Source organism: Mobula birostris, chromosome 24 (genome assembly GCF_030028105.1).
Source record: "Mobula birostris isolate sMobBir1 chromosome 24, sMobBir1.hap1, whole genome shotgun sequence".
NCBI classification, from domain to species: Eukaryota; Metazoa; Chordata; class Chondrichthyes; order Myliobatiformes; family Myliobatidae; genus Mobula; species Mobula birostris.
In genome coordinates, this window is record NC_092393.1 from 40,397,182 (window position 1) to 40,420,420 (window position 23,239).

The 23,239-nt window shown below is 40.3% G+C and overlaps 2 protein-coding genes across 2 annotated transcripts in view; one reads left to right on the forward strand and one right to left on the reverse strand.

The window, feature by feature from the left end:
• tepsin (TEPSIN adaptor related protein complex 4 accessory protein) overlaps nucleotides 1-1,329 on the reverse strand; it is a 37,428-nt gene extending 36,099 nt beyond the window's left edge. Inside the window, exon 1 of the mRNA XM_072241974.1 lies at nucleotides 1,282-1,329. Within this exon, the coding sequence (XP_072098075.1) occupies nucleotides 1,282-1,320 (39 nt within the window). The 5' untranslated portion in view covers nucleotides 1,321-1,329. The remainder of the gene's footprint in view (nucleotides 1-1,281) is intronic.
• Nucleotides 1,330-1,453: 124 nt separating this feature from the next.
• ndufaf8 (NADH:ubiquinone oxidoreductase complex assembly factor 8) lies at nucleotides 1,454-12,185 on the forward strand. The gene is made up of 3 exons (XM_072242002.1): nucleotides 1,454-1,618; nucleotides 7,569-7,679; nucleotides 11,685-12,185. The coding sequence occupies exons 1-3, from the start codon at nucleotides 1,538-1,540 to the stop codon at nucleotides 11,700-11,702; spliced, it is 210 nt and encodes a 69-aa protein (XP_072098103.1). The 5' UTR covers nucleotides 1,454-1,537; the 3' UTR covers nucleotides 11,703-12,185.
• Nucleotides 12,186-23,239: the final 11,054 nt, after the last annotated feature.

Below are 23,239 nucleotides of genomic sequence, written 5' to 3' on the forward strand. Positions count from 1 at the left end.
CTCGTTAATGCAAATATCTAATTAGCCAATCATGTGTCAGCCACACAATGACTAAATGTATACAGACACGGTCAAGAGGTTCAGTTGTTGTTTAGACCAAACATCAGAATGGGGGAATAAAAGTGACCTTGACTGGAGAATGAATGCTGGTGCCAGATGGGTTGATTTGAGTATCTCAGAAATTGCTGATCTCCAGGGATTTTCAAGCACAACTGTTTCTAGAGTTTATAGAGAATGGTGCGAAAAAAAGAAAAAAAAAAACATATAGTGAGTGGTAGTTCTGTGGGCGATTGAATGGTTGGATTAGTTCAAGCTGGGAGGACAATAACAATAGCTCAGCAAAGCATATGTTACAACAGTAGTGTGCAGAAGATCATCCCTGAATGCACAATCTTGGAAGTCCATGGGCTACAGCAGCATAAGGCCGCATCAGGTTCCACTCCTGTACCTAATAAACTGGCCACTTAGTGGATGCCCTTCATCAGAGAAGAACAGCAAATTCCCTTCTCCAACGAATATTAGTCAGCCACACAGGGTCTTACAACAACCAAGTAGTTTCGTTATTGTTGCTAGTGGGACTAGCCTTTATATGAATCTTAGAATTATTGAAATACTTAAATTTAAATTCCCCAGCTGCCACTGTTGCTTTCATAATCACACCTCTAGAACAATGACCTAGAACTCTGGTCACACAAAACTATGTAACTAACAAACTGATGGAGGACCTCAGCGGGCTGAGCAGCGTCTTCGGGAGGATAGGAAATGTTTACTTTTTCGATCGAAAACTTTTTAAAAGTTCGCAAATCTTGAAGAGTCGTCGCAGTGGTGACACAAGAGACCTCAAATGCTGTAATGTGGAGCAGATTTCTTTTCCTCCTACGGATGCTGCCTGGTTCACTTGGATGGTTTCGAGCTTCAGATTCCAGCACCTGTAGTCTGTTGTGTCTCCTCCGTTGGGTGTTAAGGGTGGTTTATTCAAGGATAATGAATACATTGACCTGGGATCTTGCTACTGGCTACAGTACCTGAATGATTGTGTGGCTACCGATGGAAACCAGGGCACTCGCCCCGGTCTCCGAGAGGCTGCACCTTCGCTCTTCCGTCTCTGAGAAGCAGCCAGGAGCCAGTTGTTTATAGCCCTGTGTGAATTGTGGCCGCGCCCGGACCCCACGCTACTCCAGACCCCCTCCAACTTCCATTATAATCGCGGCAGCATGATTTATAATGGAGTCCACCCTCACTCCCTCACTCCACAACACGCCGCCACCCGACATCACTCACTCTCTGCAGAAATCCCAGCTTCTCCCCGACCGATGCCATCACCTCGAGCACGTCACTCCGTAACTGGCATGTGGCTGGTCCAATCCGCTGACCGCAGAGCCCCGCCCGTTCCTCGCCGTGCCCCACCCGCCAATCAGTAGCCGGCGGAGGGCGGGAGTTGGGATGCCGTCATTCTACCGCGACGGGAGCAGGTATGGCTGCGCTCTAGGTATGGCTGGTTGCTGGCTGATTTTCCTTCCCGCTTTACTTCGGGACGATGCCAGGGAATGAGGTGTGGATCCGCACGAGGGAAAGACTCAGGAGGTTCCCGCAGATCATGGCAGCGTGCACGGAGGAAGTGAGTAAATATATTTACAATTTTGTGACATCCAGCTGTTGCACCAATGTTGTTCGCTCCTCTTTTCCAGAATAACTTGTATTTAGTATAAAGAAGCACCACAGATGTAAATACTGAGGCTGCAGCTGTTATTAAGGGGCAATATATGGTGAAAATGAAGAGGAATATTACTTTTTTTGGTTGAAACACAAGTGACAAGCAGATGCCAGAATCTGAAGCAATAAAAATCTGTTGGAAATACTCAGCAGGTCTAACAGCATCTGTGAGAGGGAAAGGAGTCTTCCAAGTTTTGGATCGAAACACTGCTTCAGGACTCTTTCTAATTATTTTCCAGGATCTGGTGGTCGCTAGGAAGTCCATTATTTATTGCCTTTCTCCAATTGCCCTTCAGTATATAGTGGTGAGCTGCCACTTTGAACTTTTGCACTCCTGGTGAAGATTCTCCCACAGTGCTGTAGGAGGGAGTTCTAGGATATAGACATAGTAGGAATGGTGATAGAGATTCCGGATAGTTGGGCCATTGGTTAATCAGAGCAGCTGTTTATTTGGGGCAACTCTTAAAGAACAAAAACTAAATCGAGAAAATAGCCGAGTTCCCTTTGTTTATTTGGGACACTAGGCCGCTTAATTGAGACAGGAGACTGTTGCCAAACAGTTTCTAACCAGCGTCAGTTGCGTACACTTGCATCGCCATTAGATACTACATGGTGCTTAGAGCAGTCAGATTTTTAAAGTAAGCAGTAAGACATTTCTAAACTGTTTTGTTCACTGCAGCTTCAAGCATTTAGGCCTGCAATAACAACTGGGAGTGAAAATGAAACAATTCAATTACTTCAAGTTAGGAGTTATGAAGGTATTTTGAATATTACAATGAAAATGAAGTGCGGTCATCTAAAATATTGTATGAAGACAGTCCATTATCTGCACTAATCTGCTGATTTTGTTCATTACAGTCAATCAAAAGAACTGGGCAGATAAATTCTTCCACCGATAACTATGAGGAATTAATAGACAGTTTTGTAGTACTGTAGATGTTTTGGTAGTCCAATGCTTTCTGTATTTCATTTAAGTATATAAATTGTTGCTCAGTTAAGTGATAGTTTGCTGGGTTTTTTTTTTACCTTTTAACTATTTCTATGAAACTTGGGCTAATTGGGGCAGCCACTTAATTGGGCCAAAATGTACTTGTCCTGATGTGCCCCAATTAATCGGAAACCACTATTTCCAAAGCAGGCTGGTGTTTGGAGAACAGAGATCTGGACAGCAGTTACTCACTGAGGCTACTGAGAGAGCGCCTCTCAAACTTATAAGTGTTGTGTATTTAATATTTTTGTAATATTCAAGTAATGTATATATATTCCCTCTGGGTAGCCTCCAACCAGATGGCGTGAACATCGATTTCTTGAACTTCCGGCAGTTGCCCCCTCCCTCTTCTTCACCATTCTCCATTCCTGTTTCCCTCTCTCACCTGATCTCCTTACCTGCCCGTCACCTCCTTCTGGTGCTCTTCCTCCAGCCCTTTATCTCTTTCACCAATCGACCTCCCAGTTCTTTACTTCACCCCTCCGCCTCTTCGGTTTCAGTGGAATCAAAAAGAAAGGGACTCCATTTCAGCGCACGTGGCTGAATTGAAGAAATTGTCTGAGCATTGTTAGTTTAGTGATGGGCTTAATGATGCACTAAGAGATTATTTAGTTCGTGGAATCTTACAAGAAAGCATTCAAAAACAGCTCCTAACTGAAGCCCAACTTATACTTAAAAGAGCAGCTGAAAATTCAGGGGAAACTGCAGACAGAGATGCAGTTGAGTTACTGTCAGGAATGAAAGTGAGCGGGAAGAAAATTGCAATGCTTAAACAAAAACCGCCTGGCTAAACAATTTGTGCTACCATTGTGGCAGGTGAAACTTGTAGAATATGTAACAAAGTAGGACATAATGCAAAAAGTATGTCAGGCAGGCAAAAATAAATGGACTGCACAGGGGAGAGAAAAAGTTTAGAAAGTCAAGTTGCATTTTCAAAAATAGCACAATTTTGCATTCTGTTGGAAAACTCTGATAATGAGAGTGATGCAGGACTAGGTAACCTTGAGAGTTACAGTGTGAAAGTTAATAATAGACTAGCAATATGGCTTACACCAGAAGTGAATGGCAAATTAATTAAAATGGAATTGGACACTGGCTCTGCTGTTTCAGTCATTCCACAAAGTGGGCTTGAATGGCATTTCAGAGATACTGAACTGAAGCCTTCAGATGTCCAACTAAGAACATATTCTGGAGGAAAGATATTTCCTGTGGGAATGACATTTGCAATATTGAAATACAACAACCAACAAGCCACATTGGGTTTGTATGTGTTCAAAACAGGAGGGCGAGCGTGGTGGGGACGTGACTGGCTGAGACAACTACAACTCGACTGGAGTTCCATCCACCATTTGTACGCCACAACTGTCTCCATGCTATACACCATGAACTGTTGCCCAACAGAGGGCAAACATGTTGGTGCCAATCTCTGTGCCTCTGGTTGGAAAGCATATTGGACTGAGGAATGACCATGCTGCTCAGAGAAATCATGCAAGTGGCAAAAGAGGTGATCGAACTACGATAGTTTCTTATAGGCATCATATCTGAGAAGCCGCTGATATGTTAATCAGGCAGTTACTTGCGAAACATGGCTTGGTTTTAAACTGCAAGAGAGCTCAAGTCGCTTCAGGAAAGTTGCAAGCATTTGGCATTTGTGATTACAAAGAAACAAAATCTACTCTACTTGCATTGAGGTTATTGCTTGAACTTCAAGTGGGAGACAAAAAGCTGCTTATAAAAGTAGAGGTAAAACCAAAGTTCAGCTGGATGAATGAAAGGCCAAAAAAATGGAGTCAATGGAGATATGAAAACAGTGGGTTTGTCAGATGATGTCCTGGATGAGGAAACCAAGAGGAGAGATCAGATTGTAATGGGAGCAATAGAAAGATTAATAAGAGAATATTTCAATGAACTAAATACACCTTCCCAATATCAAGATGCAGAAACTAGAAAGAACAAAAAGGAAAAGCAAGAGGAAGATAGCATGCATGCTATCAAAATGGAAGAGGATAAACAAGACCTAATTTCGCAAGAAATTTAGCAACTTCAGGGATGCTCACAAGAATTTAGAAGAAGAAAAAGAAGACAAAGTTGAGAAGGATCGACACAATAAAGCTGAGAAAAGGAGAGGAAGACATTCGAGTGGTTGCTGCCACTTCCTGCAACCACCATGGAAGAAGCCCCAGGGCCTGAGATTGTTTCACAGCCACAGGTCTCACCTGCCAAGCAGAGTGACCTCCCTTGTCAGAAAAGGCGTTATTCTGCAAAAGTAAGGAAGCCTCCGCGGCATTTAAATCTTTAGGACTGAATGGGATGGTTTAAAAATTGACCAGGCTGCGGATGTCGGTATAGTAATTGTATTATATAGTATACTGTGTATATAGTTAAAATGCATTCTATAGCTAAGCAAGGTATTGTGAATTTAATATTTCAGTAATATTTGAGTAATCTTGTAAATATGTTGATTAAGCATACTTTATTTGTTTAAATAATTCGTTATGGATTATGTAAAAATACGTGAATTGCATATGCCATGGCACTACCAAGTGATACGTACGTGTCTCGCTTAAAGTAAAAATGAATGTACATGATTTATCTCCTGGGCTCCCATCTTTTTATTCCAATTAGTTTTGATGTTTTGGAGTTCAAAAAGGTAACAGTAACCTCTATTGCCTTGAAGATCAAGGGTAGCAGCACGTGGGAATACTGCCACCTGCAGGCTCTCTTGCAAGTCATACAGCTAACTAGAAAATAGATTTTCTATCTATCTTCTCAAGGTCACAGGGATGGGCAATGAAAATTGGCATAGATCTCATGAATGGTAAAAAAAGAAAATTGATAACTCTAGTCTTTTGCAGTAATTACCTGGAGAAAAATAAAACACATTTGGACATGAATATTAAGGAAGTGACACAAAACCTGCAAATTTGCTAACCTTACTTCCCTAACATTCATATCCAAATGTTTTTTTATTTTTGTGGACTTGACAGCAAGTATGTCCACAAGGATATTGATCAGTTGTTAAAATGGACAAAACAGTGGCAGATAGAATTTAATCCTGGTATGTGCAAAATGATGTGTTTTGGAATGTGTAATGAAGGTAGAACATACACCATTCTGTTTGAGAGTAATGTACCCAAAGATCCCTGAAGGTGTCAGCACAGTAGTTAAGGAAGTGATGAAGGCATACAGTATAGTAACTTGTATTACTCAGGACACAAAATATAAGATCAGATAGGATGTAGAACAGCTTTACACAACATTTCTAAAGCCACATCGGGAATACTGTACTGTATGCAGTTCTGGTTACCACCCTATCAGAATGATGGGATTGGACTGGAGAAGTTCCATCAGAGATTGTCTGGGATAAAGTGCTTCACTTGTAAAGTGAAATTGGATAGGTTGAGTTTGTTTTTCCGTGGAGCATGTGTGGACAGTGGGGTGCTGTACAACATAGTTTTAGGGTTTTTTCAGTGGTGTGTTGTTATTGCCTAGCTATGATCTCTTCATTCTGAAGTTATTCAGCCCAATGATTCTGTGATTACCAGTCAATGTCAGGCCTGTATTATAATGGCCTGGGCTTTCATACCTGCTCTCCGTCCATCTTAGCTGGTGCTGGAGCTTGCCAACTGCCTGGCCCATCACAAACTCCAAAACTAGCTTGGTTTTGCAAAACCATCCATTGAACCAAACCAATCATGTCCCAAGAGTGCAGTATAATGAACAAAGGATGTGTTTTGGTGAGATGGGGGGGGGGGGTTGGAATCTCCAGGTATTTAAACAATTACAGCTTTAACTCATGCTATCAAATCATATTTGCAAAGTGTTTTATCTTGTATTCCTTCAGATATATTTTTGGCAACTGACCTTTACAAATTACTGCAATTAATTACTTCTTAATTTTATCTGCTTTGTCCACAACTTTTGGTGCTCATCCATAATTTTTTTTAGATTAGATTATGAGAACACTCAGTCCTCTTTTATTGTTATTTAGAAATGCATACATGCATTAAGAAATGATACAATGTTTCTCCGGCGTGATATCACAGAAAACAAGACAGACTAAAGACTAACACTGACAGAACCACATAGTTATACCATATAGTTACAGCAGTGCAAAGCAATACCCATAATTTGATGAAGAACAGTCCATAGGCACAGTAAAAAAAAGTCTCTAAGTTCCGAGTCCCCGATAGCAGCAGCAGAAGGGAGAAACTCCCTGCCATAAACCTCCAGGCACCATCAACTTGCCGATACCTTGGAAGCAGCCGACCCTGAGTCCATCCCTTCGAAAGCTCCGAGCTTCCGACCAGCCTCTCCGATACAGCCTCCCGAGTGTCATCCTCTGCTGAGCGCCTTCGACCTCTCTCCGGCCGCTGAAACACGCAAAGCCGAGGATTTCGAGGCCTTCAGCTCCAGAGATTCCGGTTATCACACAGTAGCAGCGGTAGCAAAGCAGACATTTCGGAAGTTTTCCAGATGTTCCTCCGTACTCTTATGTCCGTCTCCATCAAATCAGGATTGTGCACGGTCCCCTACTTGACAGATAACAGATATTCATCCCTGGAGAGGCCACGTGCGCTGTTGTCGCGCTGCCATCTTCTCCCGATATTTACATAAGCCTCGGTGATTATCTCCTCTTGCCTTTTGCTTCTTTCTTCCGCACTACTATGTTGCTTTTCCCTTCTGCCGTTCTACATCTAAATCATTAACCTGGTCGTTATAGATGTCGACTGACCTATCCTATGCATGTTCACAACTTTTAGTTTAATATTGGTGCAGTTTCATGAATAATGGCTTTTTTTCCACAGTAATTTAAAACTTTTTACAGTCTGTCTGCTCATTCCATCTCCCTTTTCTTGATTTAAAGGCATCAGCATATGGGAGATGTGTGGCTGCAAATGTTCAAGGGAATCAGGACCTCAGAAAGAACACGTGTGCCAAAGAGTTTCTGGCCTTAAAGAAATGCTTTACATTAAATGTAAGTTTTACTGGCACCTGCATGTTTGTTGGAAAATGAATACAGCATTGTTTTTTTAAGAATGTGAGAAATAAGTAATTTTTAAAATTATAAATATAACAACATTGATAAACAGAGAATGGGATTGCATTATTAATAACTAACATTTGCAAATATAAAATTGCTGATAGTACAAGTATGTTGGATCTCCCCAATTCTAAAAATAATTGAACATGGTAAAAGATAAATGGAAAAAAGATTTTAAAAATCCCCAAACTAGAAAAAAAACACTAAATTAAGCTAAGCAAAACTAGACTAAACTAAACAAAACTGGAAAAAAAAGAGAAATAAGAGCAGAGATTGTTCATCTGACCCTTCCATCATTCATCTGGGTAATGGCTGGTCTCTGCACTGGTGCCATTTTGCATACCCCTGGTTTCCCTAAATGCCTTGAAATTGATCACACTGTTTTTTGATTGAACATGATTGAGCTTCACAGCTATCTGAAGTGAAGAATTCTAATTCCTTACTCTCTTAGTGAAGAAATATCTCTTTCATTGCTGTCTTAAATGCCATCCCCTTATTCTCAACTGCACCCCTGGGTTTTAGACTCATGAGTCAAGGGAAACATCCTCCATACATCTACTTTATCAAGTGCTTTAGAATTTTGTAGGATTTCATTAAATCTCTTTTCCTGAGTTCAATCTGATTTTTCTTGAAAAAGATCTGTTAATTCTGATTCTGACTGCTACGTGATAACCAATCTTCAATCCTTACTGAACCATTTCCCCCTATACAACTGCCTCCTAAGAAGGTAAATGTATTAAAGCAACACGTTATCGTCTAATGTTACATGCTCGAAGAACAGTAACAGATTTGTCAAGCATGATTTACCCTTTACATGGGACTAATACAAATGGAGTAATGGACTAGTTTACTTGAGACTTGGGTGAACTAGGTCATCCTGTTACCTTTGCTACCAGTTTAGGCATTCCCTTTATGGCAAGTTTAAACTTCCAAACTTCCTGGTAAGGAGATCAAACCTGTATACAATAGTCCCCATGTGGTCTCACCAAGGCAATAAGACCTTCTTGCCCCTCTAATCAAACTCTTATACAGGCCGAAGTGCCAGCTGCTCTCTTCATCACTTGCTTCTCCTTTATATTGCCTATCAGTGATTTGTGATCCTTTTGAATATCAACCCTATATTCCACTGTCTAACAAACCTATTATATGTTCTATCCTTCTTATAACTGAAGAAATCTGAAATATTTTTTACAGTTGCAATGTCGTTATCTCCCAAGACTAAGGTATAAATTCTGTCCAGATTATTAATTTGAACTTTTTCACAGTTAATCATTTAAAAACCCATGTTATGGAAAATGGAGTGCTAAGATCTAAGTGAAACAGTGACCACGTTCCAACATTAGTCCTGGGTAAACGATACTTGACAGATCTGCTATAATTCTTCGAGAATGTATCAAGAGGAGTCATTAAAGGAGAATCTGTAGATTTAATTTGGATTTTTGGAAGGTATGTGCCAACCTGCCTTTGTGTAGAAGAGCACATGGTATTGGGGGAAGTGTTTAAGCATGGATTGAAAATTGGTTATCACATAGGAGAAAAATCAAAATATATCAGTCTTTTTCAAGAGTTCCCAAGGATCAGCTCTTGACCTTCAATTCTTTTATGATTTGTATTAATAACTTTGAGGATGAACAGTGTATAGTGAATCCAGAGAACAGATAACACAAAAGTAGCTAGGTAAGCATGGAACTAAGAGGACACTTAGACTCTAGCAAGATAAATAGAGAAAATCACAATCGGGTTCATTATCAATAGCTTCCTGTATGTTGAAGTTTGCTGTTATTTTTATAAGTTACAAAAATAAATAAGCAGAAGACAAATCGCAAGGTAGTGTTCATAAGTTTATGGACCATTCAGAAATCTCATGGCAGAGGATAAGCTGCTGTCTTAAAACATTGTGTAGCGTCAAGCTCCTGTATCTCCTTACCGATGGTACTAATGTGAGGAGGGCATATACTAGAGGCGGGTCTTTAATGATGAATGCCACCTTGAAGCTTGGAAAAACTTGGCAGAGCAAAGTTCAAAGTACATTTATGTCTCCATTGGTTTTCTTGCTGGTAGTTTAGGGATGGGCCATAAATGCTGGCTTAGCTGCCGACGCCCACTTCCCGTAAATGAGTAATTTTTTTTTAAATCGCAGTAAATACAAGAAACACAACAGAATCAATGAAAGACTGCACTCAACAGGACGGACAACAAGCAGTGTGCAAAATAAAGTTTAAAAACTCTGCAAAAACAAAAAGGAAGAAGGGAGAAAAAACAAGAAATAACAATAATAAATAAATAAGCAATAAATATCCAGAACATGAGATGAAGTCTTTGAAAGTGAGTCCATAGTTTGTGGGAACGGGTCTGTGATGGGGCTTTATGCTTTAAATGGAATTTAATATGGCAATGTTAAGGACCTTGTATTTATTAACAGGAATCAAAAAGCAGATTTTTATCTAAATGGAGAAATATTGCTGATGAGCAAAGAACAGAGGGATTGAGATGTTCTTGTGTGCAAATCATTAAAATCTCTGTGCCGGCCGTTGCAGGAAGTCTTCAGAAAAGATGGTAGCATATTAATTTGTATTGTAAGAAGGTTAGAATTTGGAAAGATGCAACTATTACAGTTGTTCAGGGTAATGGTGAGGTCACATACGAGGTATCATGCACAGTTCTGGTTTCATTATTTCAGAAAGGATATACTGTCATTGGAGGCAGTCCAAAATAAATTAATTCAGCTAATTCCTATTATGACTATTACAAAGAAATTTATATTCTTATTGAAACACTTAGGTGAAATGTACAGGGTAGAGATGAAGATGCTTCCACTACTGGGAGAATCTCAAGCGAGGAGGCATAGTTACAAGATTATGGACAGCCGATTAAAACTGGAGTACAGAAGAACTCACAGAGGGTGATGAATCTCAAGAACTCCCCACTCTGAAGGGTTGTGGAAGCTAATCACTGAAGATATTTAAAGAGGAAGAATATATACTTTTGGAAGATCATGGATTATGGGGACTGACACAGAAGGGAGATGGGACCCGAGGCATATATTGAATGACAGTGAAGGCCTGAAGGGCCGATTAGCCAACTTTGCTCCACTGCTCTTGTGTTTTTCTGTGTACTATGGTGTCCCATCTGTATTAATTTAACTCAACCCCCAATTTTTGTTAAATCCGTCGTTTGAGTAATTGATACAGAAATATTCTGCAGGTTAATTCATCCTGCTGTAAGATATCAAATCTTATGATCTGACTCTGTGCTGTGAAAAACTGTGTCATTGTTAAAAAATGATCTGTGAAGTTTATTTGTAAATTAATCATTTTGCCATACTTCGTTTTGTTCAAAGTTCCAAACGGGATAATGCTGAGACTCCAGAATAATCATTCTATAAAACAATTTTTATGAAGTCTAATTTTTCTTTCATGACTCTTTTGAAATAGAACAGCCGCTGTCAAGGTTCTTGACACTCGGAGACTTGGGCCTCCCACTAGTGGAAAGCTGGATATCCTGTCCTCTAAAGTCTCCATCCTTTTTCATCACTCATTGTACATTGTGCTTCCTGAGATTAGAGACGCAATGAGAGATGTTAACTCACTTCCTCAACACTGAACTGATTTCACAACCTACTGACTCACTTTCAAGGACTCTGCAACTCATGTTTTAAATATTATTTATTATTATTATTGTATTTGCAGTTTCTCCTATTTCGCATATTGGTTGTTTGTCCGTCTTTGTGTGTAGATTTTCATTGATTGCATCATATTTCTTTGTACTTACTGTGAATGCCCGCAAATATAGTTAAATCTCATGGTGGTATATGGTAACATATAGGTATATTGATAATAAATTTACTGTGAACTTTAAATTTATCACTGCTTTTCACATTATGTTTGATCAATGTTTTATTATTTTCTGTAACACTGATTTCATTTTTATTTCCCTCAGGCCAAGAAAGCATGGTAAGATAAAATCTGAGATCCGAAAAGAGGTCTTATGGACATTGCTGAATGAAAGGGATCTCCAGCCTGTCATCCAGTAGATCTGAACATTACCATTCATTGTAATTTAGCACTATCTTAAAGAAAAGAATGAACTCAAACACGCAATTCTTTCAATTTTTCTTGGCTTTATACATTTTAGGTTTTTATTTGAAAGATGGTAGAAAATTAACCACTTTGCATCTTATGTTTCTGGACTTAGAAGTGCTGGGCCCAAGATGCTGAACTAGTATAACTTTGGAGTTCCCACCACACTTCCTCATTTTAATCTTGAACAATGGTGGTCTAATTTGTTTAGAATAACGGGGTTTTGTTTGAGAATTAAATAGATTAAGACTTGATGTGTCTCATTGACAAATTGCTGCTGGACCTGGTTATCTGCCTATGTGATAAGTTGCCAATTAAATACAGTTTGTATATTAAAATAAATTTGTTTATTTTCAGAGCATTTCATGAAAGGAATATTCATTTAACTATAAAATACATCTGCAGAGCTGATCAGAGTCCCCAACTACAAACGATTGTAAATACTGCAGCAATGTTTCTGCACACAGCCTTACCTGTAAACATGATTTACCCTTATTCAGCTGTACATACACTCACTGGCCACTTTATTAGGAACTGTACACCTCATTAATGCAGATGTATAATCAGCCTATTATGTGGCAGCAACCCAGTGCATAAAAGCATGTAGACATGGTCAAGAGGTTCACTTGTTGTTCAGACCAAACATTAGAAAGGGGAAGAATGTGATCTAAGTGACCTTGACTGTGGAATACTTATTGATGCCAGATGGGGTAGTTTGAGTACCTCAGAAACAGCTGATCTGGGATTTTCACACAGATCAGTTTCTAGTTTACAGAGAATGTTGCAGGAGACCACACCAGGTTTCACTCCTGCACCTCATAAAGTAACCACTGAGTATATATCCTACAGCCTGACTGTTTTGATAACACCAAAGTAGTAACTGAAACAAATGTTAATTTCTACTGTAGTACACTACTCCCAAATAACTGCTGCTAAGTGTGGCCTATTTGGGTGCTAGAATGTTACCTCACACCAATCACAAGAAATCAGTTTGACCTTCCTGGAATACATCATCTTACAGCACATACATGCCTCATGAAGCCACACTGTAAAAGTGAGAACTTCACAAGGATTTGAAAGCAGCAGTCTTTGACACAAAGTTCAAAGTTTACAACCTTGAAATTCGTTGTCTTATAGACAGCCACAAAAACAAAGAAACCCAGTAGAACCCATTTAAACAAAAACCATAAAATACCCAATGTGTGAAGAAAGAACAAATCGTGCAAGCGATAAAAATCAATAAATGACACAAAGAGTTCACAAGAGCGAGCTCTTTGGCCAGGGCTTTGCAGCTTCAATTCAAACCCAAGTCCTTTCCAGCGATGGCCAGACATCAGCACTCTTGAGCGCATACCCAACCTTTTCAATATGGCCCAGCACTTAAATCGGCCGAACATCAGCTCATTCGTTGCTCTCAGGCCTGGAACCTGCTGCTTGATTCAGCCCCGAGTCTGCTCCCGGGCCTGGGCCCTGCCACCTCGATTCAGCCCATAGACATCACACTGCACCTTCAAGACCCCAGTTCACTGAATCCCCCAGAACACCACAAAAATGTCAGGTTGTACAAGCAGTTCAAAAGCCCAACTCCGAAAGGTAAGTTACAGGCTATTGAATGCAGTGAACATTGTCCAGAAAAAGTGTGATTAATAAAGTAGTGAGTAGATTCATTTGCTGCCAGTAAAGAGTCGCTGTATCTCACTAGTGTCATCTTAAACAGTTGTGCTATTCCATTTTTTTTTTAAAAATAACTTCTGAGAATGAGGGGACAGAAGATCCTGATCTCCTCACTTGGAGACCCCAGTCAGTTCCTCCACAGCTCCTGCACAATCTCCATCAGCACAGGTGCACCAAGGAATGCATGCCTACACCCCTGCTCTACTCGCGTTACACCTATGACTGTGTGGTTAATTACAGCTCCAACACCATATACAGGTTTGCTGATGTGGGCCATATCAAAGGGGGTGATGAATCAGCATACAGGAGGGAGATTGAAAACTTGGCTGTGTGGTGTCATAACAACAACCTCCCACTCAATGTCAGCAAGGCCAAGGAACTGATTGTAGACTTCAGTAAAGTAAAACCAGAGGTCCATGAGACAGTACTCAGAGGTGGAGAGGGTCAATGACTTTAAATCCCTGGGTGTCACTATCTCAGAGGATCTGTCCTGGGCACATCATATAAATGTAATGCAAAGAAAGCACAACAGTGCCTCTACTTCCTCAAGAGTCTGTGGAGATGTGGCATGTCATCTAAAACCTTGACAAACTTTTATAGATGTGTGGTGGACGGTGTGCTGTCTGACTACATTATGGCCTGGTGTGGGATCATCAATGCCTTTGAGCAGAAAATCTTACAAAAGGTAGTGGATTTGGCCCAGTACATCAGGAGTGAAGCTCTCCCAACCATTGAGCATATCTACATAAAGCGTTGCCGTAGAAAAGTAGCACCTCTCATCAAAGTTCTTCAGTAACCAGGCCACGCTCTTTTCGCACTGCCGCCATCAGGTAGAAGGAATCACACCACCAGCTTCAAGAATATTGCTTCCTCTCAACCAGCAGACTCTTGAAATTAAGGGGAATAACCAATGGTCTCATTTTAAGGCCACTCTATCTTGTTATTTCATGCTCTCGTTATTTATTCCTATTTATTTATATTGGCATTCGCACAGTTTGTTGTTCATTGATCCTGTTTGCAGTTACTGTTTTATAGATTTGCTAAGTATGCCTGCAGGAGAAAGAATCTCAGGGTTGTATGTGGTGACATGTATGTACTCTGATAATAAATTTTACTTTGAACTTCGAAGACAGGAGCAGGGAGTTGTAAACGTTCACCTGATTATGAATTTAGTGAATGTGAGTAGAGAAAGTAAGTGAAGTCTGAATACTGTACAGGAAAGTGCTTTCAAAGAATCACAACTATGTTGCAAGGTCTCGGAGGATGTGAGGCTGTGTCCACAGGAGTTTGATGCCACCTTAGGAGATCTGATCATACAGTCATAGGGAAGTACAGCACAGAAACAGACACTTTGACCCTTCTAGTCCAGGCCGAAAATTCATTTAAGCTACCTATTCCCAATGACCTGCACTGGGACCGTAGCCCTCCATATCCATACTATCCATGTACCTATCCAAGCCTCTCTTAAACACTGAAAACAAGCTCGCTTGGGACACTTATGCAGGCAGCTCATTCCAATCTCTCACAACCCTCTGAATGAAGAAGTTTCTCCTCATGTTCCCCTTAAACTACTCACCTTTCACCCTTAAGCTATGACCCTTGGCTGAGGTTCACCCAACCTCAATGGAAAAAGCCTGCTTGCATATACCCTATATCTCATCATCAACATCAGATGCCATGCCCAGTTTGAGCTTTGACTGCCATTGCCCACACACTCCTGTTTCGGGTCAAGTGGATCAATTCATTGGTATTCATTTTCAGTTCTCTGGCTGCTGTCTCCATCATCATTTGTCTTTGCCTTCCTCTTGCTTTCTTCCCTTCAATCTTTCCCATAATTACCGTGCATTCTAACTCCTCTTTCCTAATCACATGTCCAATGAAGTTACATTGCCTTTTCATGATCTCATACGTTATTTCTCTTTTTGTGCTTGCTCTGTTCATGACATCCTTGTTAGATATTCGTTTCATCCATGATATTCTTTGCATCCTCCTCAAAAACCACATCTCTGCTGCTTCAATTTGTTTCCTCATGTTACTAGATATTGTCCAACATTCTGATCCATATAACATAACTGGATAAACGTAACATTTCAGTTCTCTGAGGCGGGTTGTCATGCCTAGTTTAATGTTGGTCAGTATACTCTTCATTCTCATAAAGGTGTCTTTTGCCATCTCTATTCTTCTTTTGATGTCCATGTCGCACCTGCCATCTGATGTCACTCAGCTTCCTAAATAGCAAAAGTTCTGTACTCGTTTTATGTCTTCCCCATTTATTCTCAGCTTGCAGATAGGATTCTCCTTCTTTTTGGATATCACCATACATTCTGTCTTTTTGCGATTGATAGATAGACCCATTTTTGCACTTTCTTCAACAAGTATATCAATTAAGTTTTGTAGTTCTTCCTCCGTATTTGCAATTAACACAGTGTCATCTGCATATCTGAAATTATTGAAGTTTTCACCATCAACTTTGATTCCCAAGATGTCTCTTATTTTTTGTAATATTGTTTCACTGTACACATTAAATAAACCAGGGGAGAAAATACACCCTTGTCTATAACGCCTTCCTTGATTTTCATAAACTGACTCACTTCTCCATCTATTCTTACAGCGGCAGTTTGTTCCCAGTACAGATTTGTGGTGGCTTATCAGATGCTTTATGAGGTCTAGAGTGATGCGTTTGTTAAATAACTGGACAACTAACCTAGAGAGTTGCAGTAAAAATATGCCATGCCAGCTGTGGAATGTAAATGCAGCAACTAATCTGGAATCATAAACAAACTGGCCAAGCACACCAACGACATCCAGAAAAGTACTGACTTATTGTAAAAGCACCAACAGATTCACTAATGTTCAGGGAAAGAAATCCCACTGCCCTTATCTGGCCTGACCTCTGTATGACTTTAGACTCACATCATTGTGACTAACTTTGAAAGGGCCTAGCAGCCACTTCTCGTAACAACCAAGAACGGGCAACAAATGCTGGTTTTGCAAAGGGTGCCACAGTAGTACGAAGGTCAGCTTAATGCTTTACATCGCAAGCAATCAGATTTTAATTCCTGTCACTGTCAGTAGGGAGTTTATATGTTCTCCTCTGCGACTGTGTGGGTTTGTCTGGGTATTCTGGTTTCTTTCCACATTATAAAGATACAGGGGTGGTAAGTTGTAGGCATGCTATGTTGGCACCAGAAGCATGGTGGTACTTGTGGGCTACCCCAGCAAATCCTTGGGCTGTTTGTCCTTGATGGAAATGATACGCTTCACTGTATGTTTTGAAGTACAGTGCCTCAAAAAAGTATTCAGTTTCCACAAATATTTTCATATTTTACTGTCTCATTTTCTAAATTTAAAATATATAGAAGTTGGATTTTTTTCAGCTAATCAACAAACCATTGTGCTTCACATCAAATAAAAAGAAAAATTCCAAAACCCGTCAACCATTTACTAAAAATTAGAAACCAAAATTGTGAGGCTGAAAAAAGTATTCATCCCTTTTGTAATTACTATGCTAAATTTCCTCAGGTGCAATACTGTATATTACCTTAACAACTCACCCTGTAAAAAATTGGAGCATCACCTGATTTCAATGAACTCATAAGAAATACTTCTCTCTGTAAGGTCCAACTGTATGGGAGATCTGCAACAGACCAAACCAAAATGAAGACCAAACAGTATTCAAGACAAGTCAAGGAAATGATAATAGAGAAGCACAAATCTGGGGAAGGGTATAAGACTATCTCAAAGGCACTGAACATACCTCGGAGTTCGGAGCAGTCCATCATGAAAAAGTGGAAAAAAGATGAAGCCATAGCCACGTTGCCTAGTTCAGGCCGCCCTTTTAAACCTAGTCGCTGGAGAAGAATGGCACTTGTAATGGAAGTTACTGTGACGCCAACAGTTACCTTGAGTGAGCTGCAGAGATCAGTGGCTGCAACTGGAGATAAAGTTGATGGATCCATAATCTCAAAGGCCTTGCATTAAAAGGGTATTTATGGAAGAGTGGCAAGGAAGAAGCCCTGGATAAAAAAAAGCATATCCTTGCCCATAAAATCTTTACAAAACATCACTTAGATACTGTAAAGATGCGGAAGAAGGTCTTGTGGTTGGATGAGACTAAAGTGGAACATTTTGGCCTCAACACTAAGTGATACGTGTGGCGTAAATTTAATACTGTGCTTTAACCTGGTAACACCATTCCTACTATAAAGTATGGTAGAGGTAGTATCATGCTATGGAGGGGGGTGGTTTCAGCAGCAGGGACTGGAATTCTGGTCAGGACTGATGGGAAGATGAATGCTGCTAAATAGATTAGATTAGATTCAACTTTATTGTCATTGTGCCAAGTACAGATACAAAGCCAATGAAATGCAGTTAGCATCTAACCAGAAGTACAGAGAGATCCTGGATAAAAACCTGTTAGCCTCTGCCAGAAGGCTTAAACTGGGGAGGAAGTTCATCTTTCAGAAGAACAACGACCCAAAAACTCATTACTAGGGGAACCATGGAGCGGCATCAAATGAAGAAGATTGATGTCCTTGAGTGGCCCAGAGTCCTGAACTTAACCCAATCAATCAAGACCTCAAGATTGCCATCCACAGCCACTCCCCAACAAACCTGGCACAGTTTCCCAGTTTTTTTGGTTCTACTGTGAAATTCATTAACAAAATTTCTCAGTTAAATAGATCCAAATCTAAGTATGTTTAAATATTATTCTGACTTTCTCTATACAGTCACTTGTTCAGGGGGTCTTAAACTAAAAAGAACAGGTTTAAAGTAAGAGAAATGTTTAAAACAGATATGAGGGGTAAATTTTCCACACAAAGATGTTAGAGACAGGAATAGGTGTAACTTTTAAGAGGCATCTGGACAGATACTCGAATGCATTAGGCGTAAGACATTGGAGCAGAATTAGGCCATTCAGCCCATCAAGCCTTCCTTGCTATTCCTTCATGGCTGATTTATTATCTGCCAAACCCCTTTCTCCTGCTGTCCCTATAACCTCTGATGTCCTTACTAATCAAGAACCCATTAACCTCTACTTCAAATATACCCATTGACGGCCTCCACAGTCATCTGTGGCAATGAATTCCACAGATTCATCATCCTCTGGTTCAAGGAATTCTTCCTCATCTCTGTTCTAAAAGGACATACTTGTATACTGAGGCTGTGCCCTCTGGTCCTAGACTTATTGGAAACATCCTCTCTACCTAGGCCTTTCAATATTCAATAGGTTTCAATGAGGTCCATCTTCATTCTTCTAAACTCCATCTAATGCTCCTCACACATTAACCCATTCGTTCTTGGGATCTTTCTCATGAACCTCCTCTGGGCCATCCCAAATGTTAGCACATCCTTTCTTAAGTAAGGGGCCTAAAACTGCTCACAATACTCCATGTACCGTCTGACCAATGTCTTATAAAGCCTTAGCATTACATTCTCACATAGAAGAAGTAGAATTAACATGGGTAAGTAGGATTAGTATTGCATAAAGCATGATGGTCGGCATAGATGTGATAGGCCAATGCACCTGCTTCCTCACTATACATCTCTAAGTCTACGATTGTTCTTTCTGGAACTTTCCCAACCACTGATCAGATTGTTTATAGTCGCTGTGTTTATCCACAAATTGTAATTTTGAAAATGGTGCAACGTTTGTAATTTTCCTTGATTGGATCCTCAATTTCATCACTTGCAGAACCCAGTCAGTTCGAATTGGTAACAGCATCTCCTCCACAATCACCATTAGCAGAGGTGCACCACAAGCTGTGTGCTTAGCCCCCCGCTCTCCTCCCTTATACTTATGACTATGAGGCTAATTTGTCAAGTAGGGTGCCATGCACAATCCTGATTTGATGGAGATGGATGTGAGAGCACGGAGGAGCATCTGGTGAAACTTCTGAAATGCCTGCTTTGCTGCTGCTGCTACTGTGTGGTCCAGAATCTCCAGAGGGGAAGGCCCCGAGTCCTCGGCTTTGCTTGTTGCTCAGCGTCTGGAGTGGGGTCGAAGCGCTTGGCGGAGGATGGTGCTTTGAGGGGCTGCGTCGGAGGGGCTGGTCGGAGGTTCAAAGTTTTCAGACAGACTCAGAGTCCGCTGCAGTCGGGTGCTTCCAATGGTGCTGCATCGGCAAGTTTGCGGCGTTTGGAGGTTCATGGCAGGGAGAGTTTCTCCCTTCTGCCGCCTGCATGGGATGATGAGGCTATCAGGACTTTGAGACTTTTTTTTTACCGTGCCCATGGTCTGTTCTTTATCAAATTATGGTATTGCTTTGCGCTGTTGTAACTATATGTTATAATTATGTGGTTTTGTCAGTTTTAGTCTTGGTCTATCCTGTGTTTTTTTGTGATATCATTCTGGAGGAACGTTGTATCATTTTTTAATGCATGCATTTCTAAATGACAATAAACGAGGACTGAGTGTCCTCATAATCTAATCTAAGTACACATCCAGTGTCATATTTAAATTTGCTGACGACAGTACTGTTTCTGCCCAAATCAAAGGTGGCAGCGAATCAGCATATGAAAAGGAGATTGAAAATCTGTCTGAGAGGTGCCACAACAACCTCTCCCTCAAGAGCCGATTACTGACCACAGAAAGAGGAAACCGGAGGGTTGTAAGCCAGTTTGCAGCAGGGGATCTCCTCTGAGGTGGAGAGGGTCAGTAACTTTAAATTCCCTGGCATTATCATCTCAGAGGACCTGTCCTGGGTCCAGCAGGTAAGTGGCATTATAAAGAAGGCATGACAGTACCTGTACTTTCTTAGAAATTTTCAAAGTTTCAGCATGTCATCTAAAATGTTGACAGATTTCTATAGATGCATAGTAGAAAGTATAATGACTGGTTGCATCGTGACCTGGTATGGGAACATCAATGTCCTTGAACAGGATAGCCTACAAAAAGCAGTGGGTAAAGCCCTTGCTCCCATTGAGCACAGCTACAAGGAGCGCTGTTGCAGGAAAGTAATGTCCATAAACAAGGACCCCCACCACGCAGGCCATGTTCTCTTCTTACTGCTGCCATCAGGAAAAGGAGCCTTGGGCCTCACAACAGAAATAGTCATTACCCCTCAGCCATCATGTACTGGAACCAGTGTGGATAACTTCACTCACCCCAGCACTGAACAGATTCCACAGCCTATAAACTCATTTTCAAGGACCCTACAACTCATGTTCTCAATATTTATTTATTTATATAGTTTTTTTTTGTATTTGCACAATCTATTGCTTTTTGCACATTAGCTGTTTATCTGTCTTTGTTGTGTGTGGTTTTTGATTGATTCTATTGTGTTTCATTGTATTTACTGTGAATGTCCACAAGAAATTTATCTCAGGGTAGCATACAGTAACATGTATAGATTATTAGATTATGAGGACACGCAGTCCTCTTTTATTGTCATTTACTAATGTATGCATTAAGAAATGATACAATATACAATAGTAGCATGTATATATTTTGATAATAAATTTACTTTGACCTTTCCAGTCCTCAGGCACCAACTGAATCTATAATTGCTTGGAGGAAGATGGTTACAGGATCCACAATATTGTCCCATTCTTCCCTCAGCAACGTAGGATGCATCCCAGCTGGATCAGGTGGTTTATCCATTTTCAAATGTATTGGCTCTTTTGCAAAACTCCTCTTTGTCAATTATTAATGCAGTGGATGTCTCAAAGTGCTTCTCAATGACAAACAGATGGTCAATCAGATGGACGAGAAGAATTGAGGCTGATGAAAGGCAAGGATGAATATTAAACTTTTGACGCTATGCTGAGAAGAAGCAAAGCAGAAAAACTGATTAGGCTTTAAAGATAGAATAATATTTGGATAGGGTAAAAGGGTCAGAGAGAACAGAGCAAAGGACTACCAGAGCAGTAATGATTGGTGGAACAGGATTCTGTCTGCTTCAAGGGTGGGTTTGAAAGGCAGGAGAGTAACATCAGTGGGTCAAGGTAAAGTGGAAGTGAGGTTAAACTTGAATGGATGGAGAGAAAATGGAAATCTCTTCTTTAAGTATTTTTTACACTTGTTAATAAGAGTAGCTGAAACATGAGCTTTAAAGCTTAGCAGTATGTTGTACCCTAGTGAAAGCAGCAATATTTTTTAAAAAATCAGGCACAATAAAACAATGTTCTTTTCCTCAATTATCCCTCTGCAGTTCATTAAATTTTTCAGAATTGGCGCCATTGTGTCTGTTACTAGGCTAAACCTCAGAGTGAGAGAATGCCCAAATAGACCCATGGAATGTAAGAGGTTGGTAAGCCAAATGGAAGTGCAATAGCAGGATGAGTGGCCACTGTAAAGACCAAGTACATTCATCTGAAAATGAGACACATATAATAATGCCTTAGAATATGGCAAAATGCAGTTCTGTTAAAACATAATAAATGGTAGTTGTAACTGAGCATACAATGAGATTACACAGCTTCATGAGCTGAGTAACAGTGAAGTTTTTAAAAAATAAATCCCTAAGACATATGTGCAAGAAATAGGCCATTCAGCTCATCTGTCATTCCATCATGGCTGATTTATTATCCCTCTTAACCCCATTCTCTGATCCCTTAGTAATCAGGAACCTATCAACCTCACTTTAAATATACCCAATGGCTTCGCTTCCACAGTTGTCTGTGGCAAGGAATTCTACAGATTCACCACCTCTTGAAATCCCTGATTTCCATTCTAAAGGGATATCCTTCAGTTCTCAGGATGTGCCCTGTGAACCTTCTACTGGAAACATCCTCTCTGCCTAAACCTTTCAATATTTAATCTTCTTCTTTAGCTGTCCATCGATTTCGATGTTGACTGAGGCCTGGGCAATGTTGTATGGAAGACCGGCAGTTGCCCATGCTGCAAGTCTGCCCTCTCCACGCCACCGATGTTGTCCAAGGGAAGGGCACTAGGGCCGATACAGCTTGGCACCGGTGTCATTGCAGAGCAATGTGTGGTTAAGTGCCTTGCTCAAGGACAAAACACTCTGCCTCAGCTGAGACTCGAACTAGCAACCTTCAGGTCACTAGCCTTAATCACTTGGCCACGCGCCAACACACCAATATTCAAAACGTTTCAATTAAATCCACCCCCCCCATTCTGCTAAAATCCAGTGACTACAGGCCCAGAGCCATCAAATGCTTCTCATACACTAACCACATTTCTTGTGAACCTCCTCTGGAGCTTCTCCAATGCCAGCACATCCTTTCAGAGATAAAAACCTTCTTACAAGAAAACCCATATTTTTATTTCATAAATTAATACAATTCTATGTTTTATGCAGTTGGACAAACTATTTCTATCCCCAAAGTGAGGGATTAGGATATTTATATTTTTAATTACCCTGTTATCCATATATATCCCCATATCAAGTCAGCAGAAATTACATTCATTTGCGTACCTTCAAAGCAGTCTCATCTTAGTCTTAAAGCTTTAGAAAAGTCTTTTATTCTCCATTGTAGCTTAGAGAAAATCCTTGTTCTCAGATGAAAAATATCTCAATGGCTCATTTACTCAGATCTTTAATTCTCCTCGGCACTGACCTTTAGTATCTAAATATTATCATTTTTTTCTGGAATAGTAAATATTACTTCTGTTTTTAAATTTATACTTGCACCCAAGGTTAATATACTTCACACTGGTCTTGGAAATACATTTCATGATTCTGATTTTTAGACAGCACAGTTGGAAAGTAATTCTGCGACTCTTCATTCATGTCTTTTTGTACCAGGCAGAGTTCAGTTCCGATCAACTTTTCC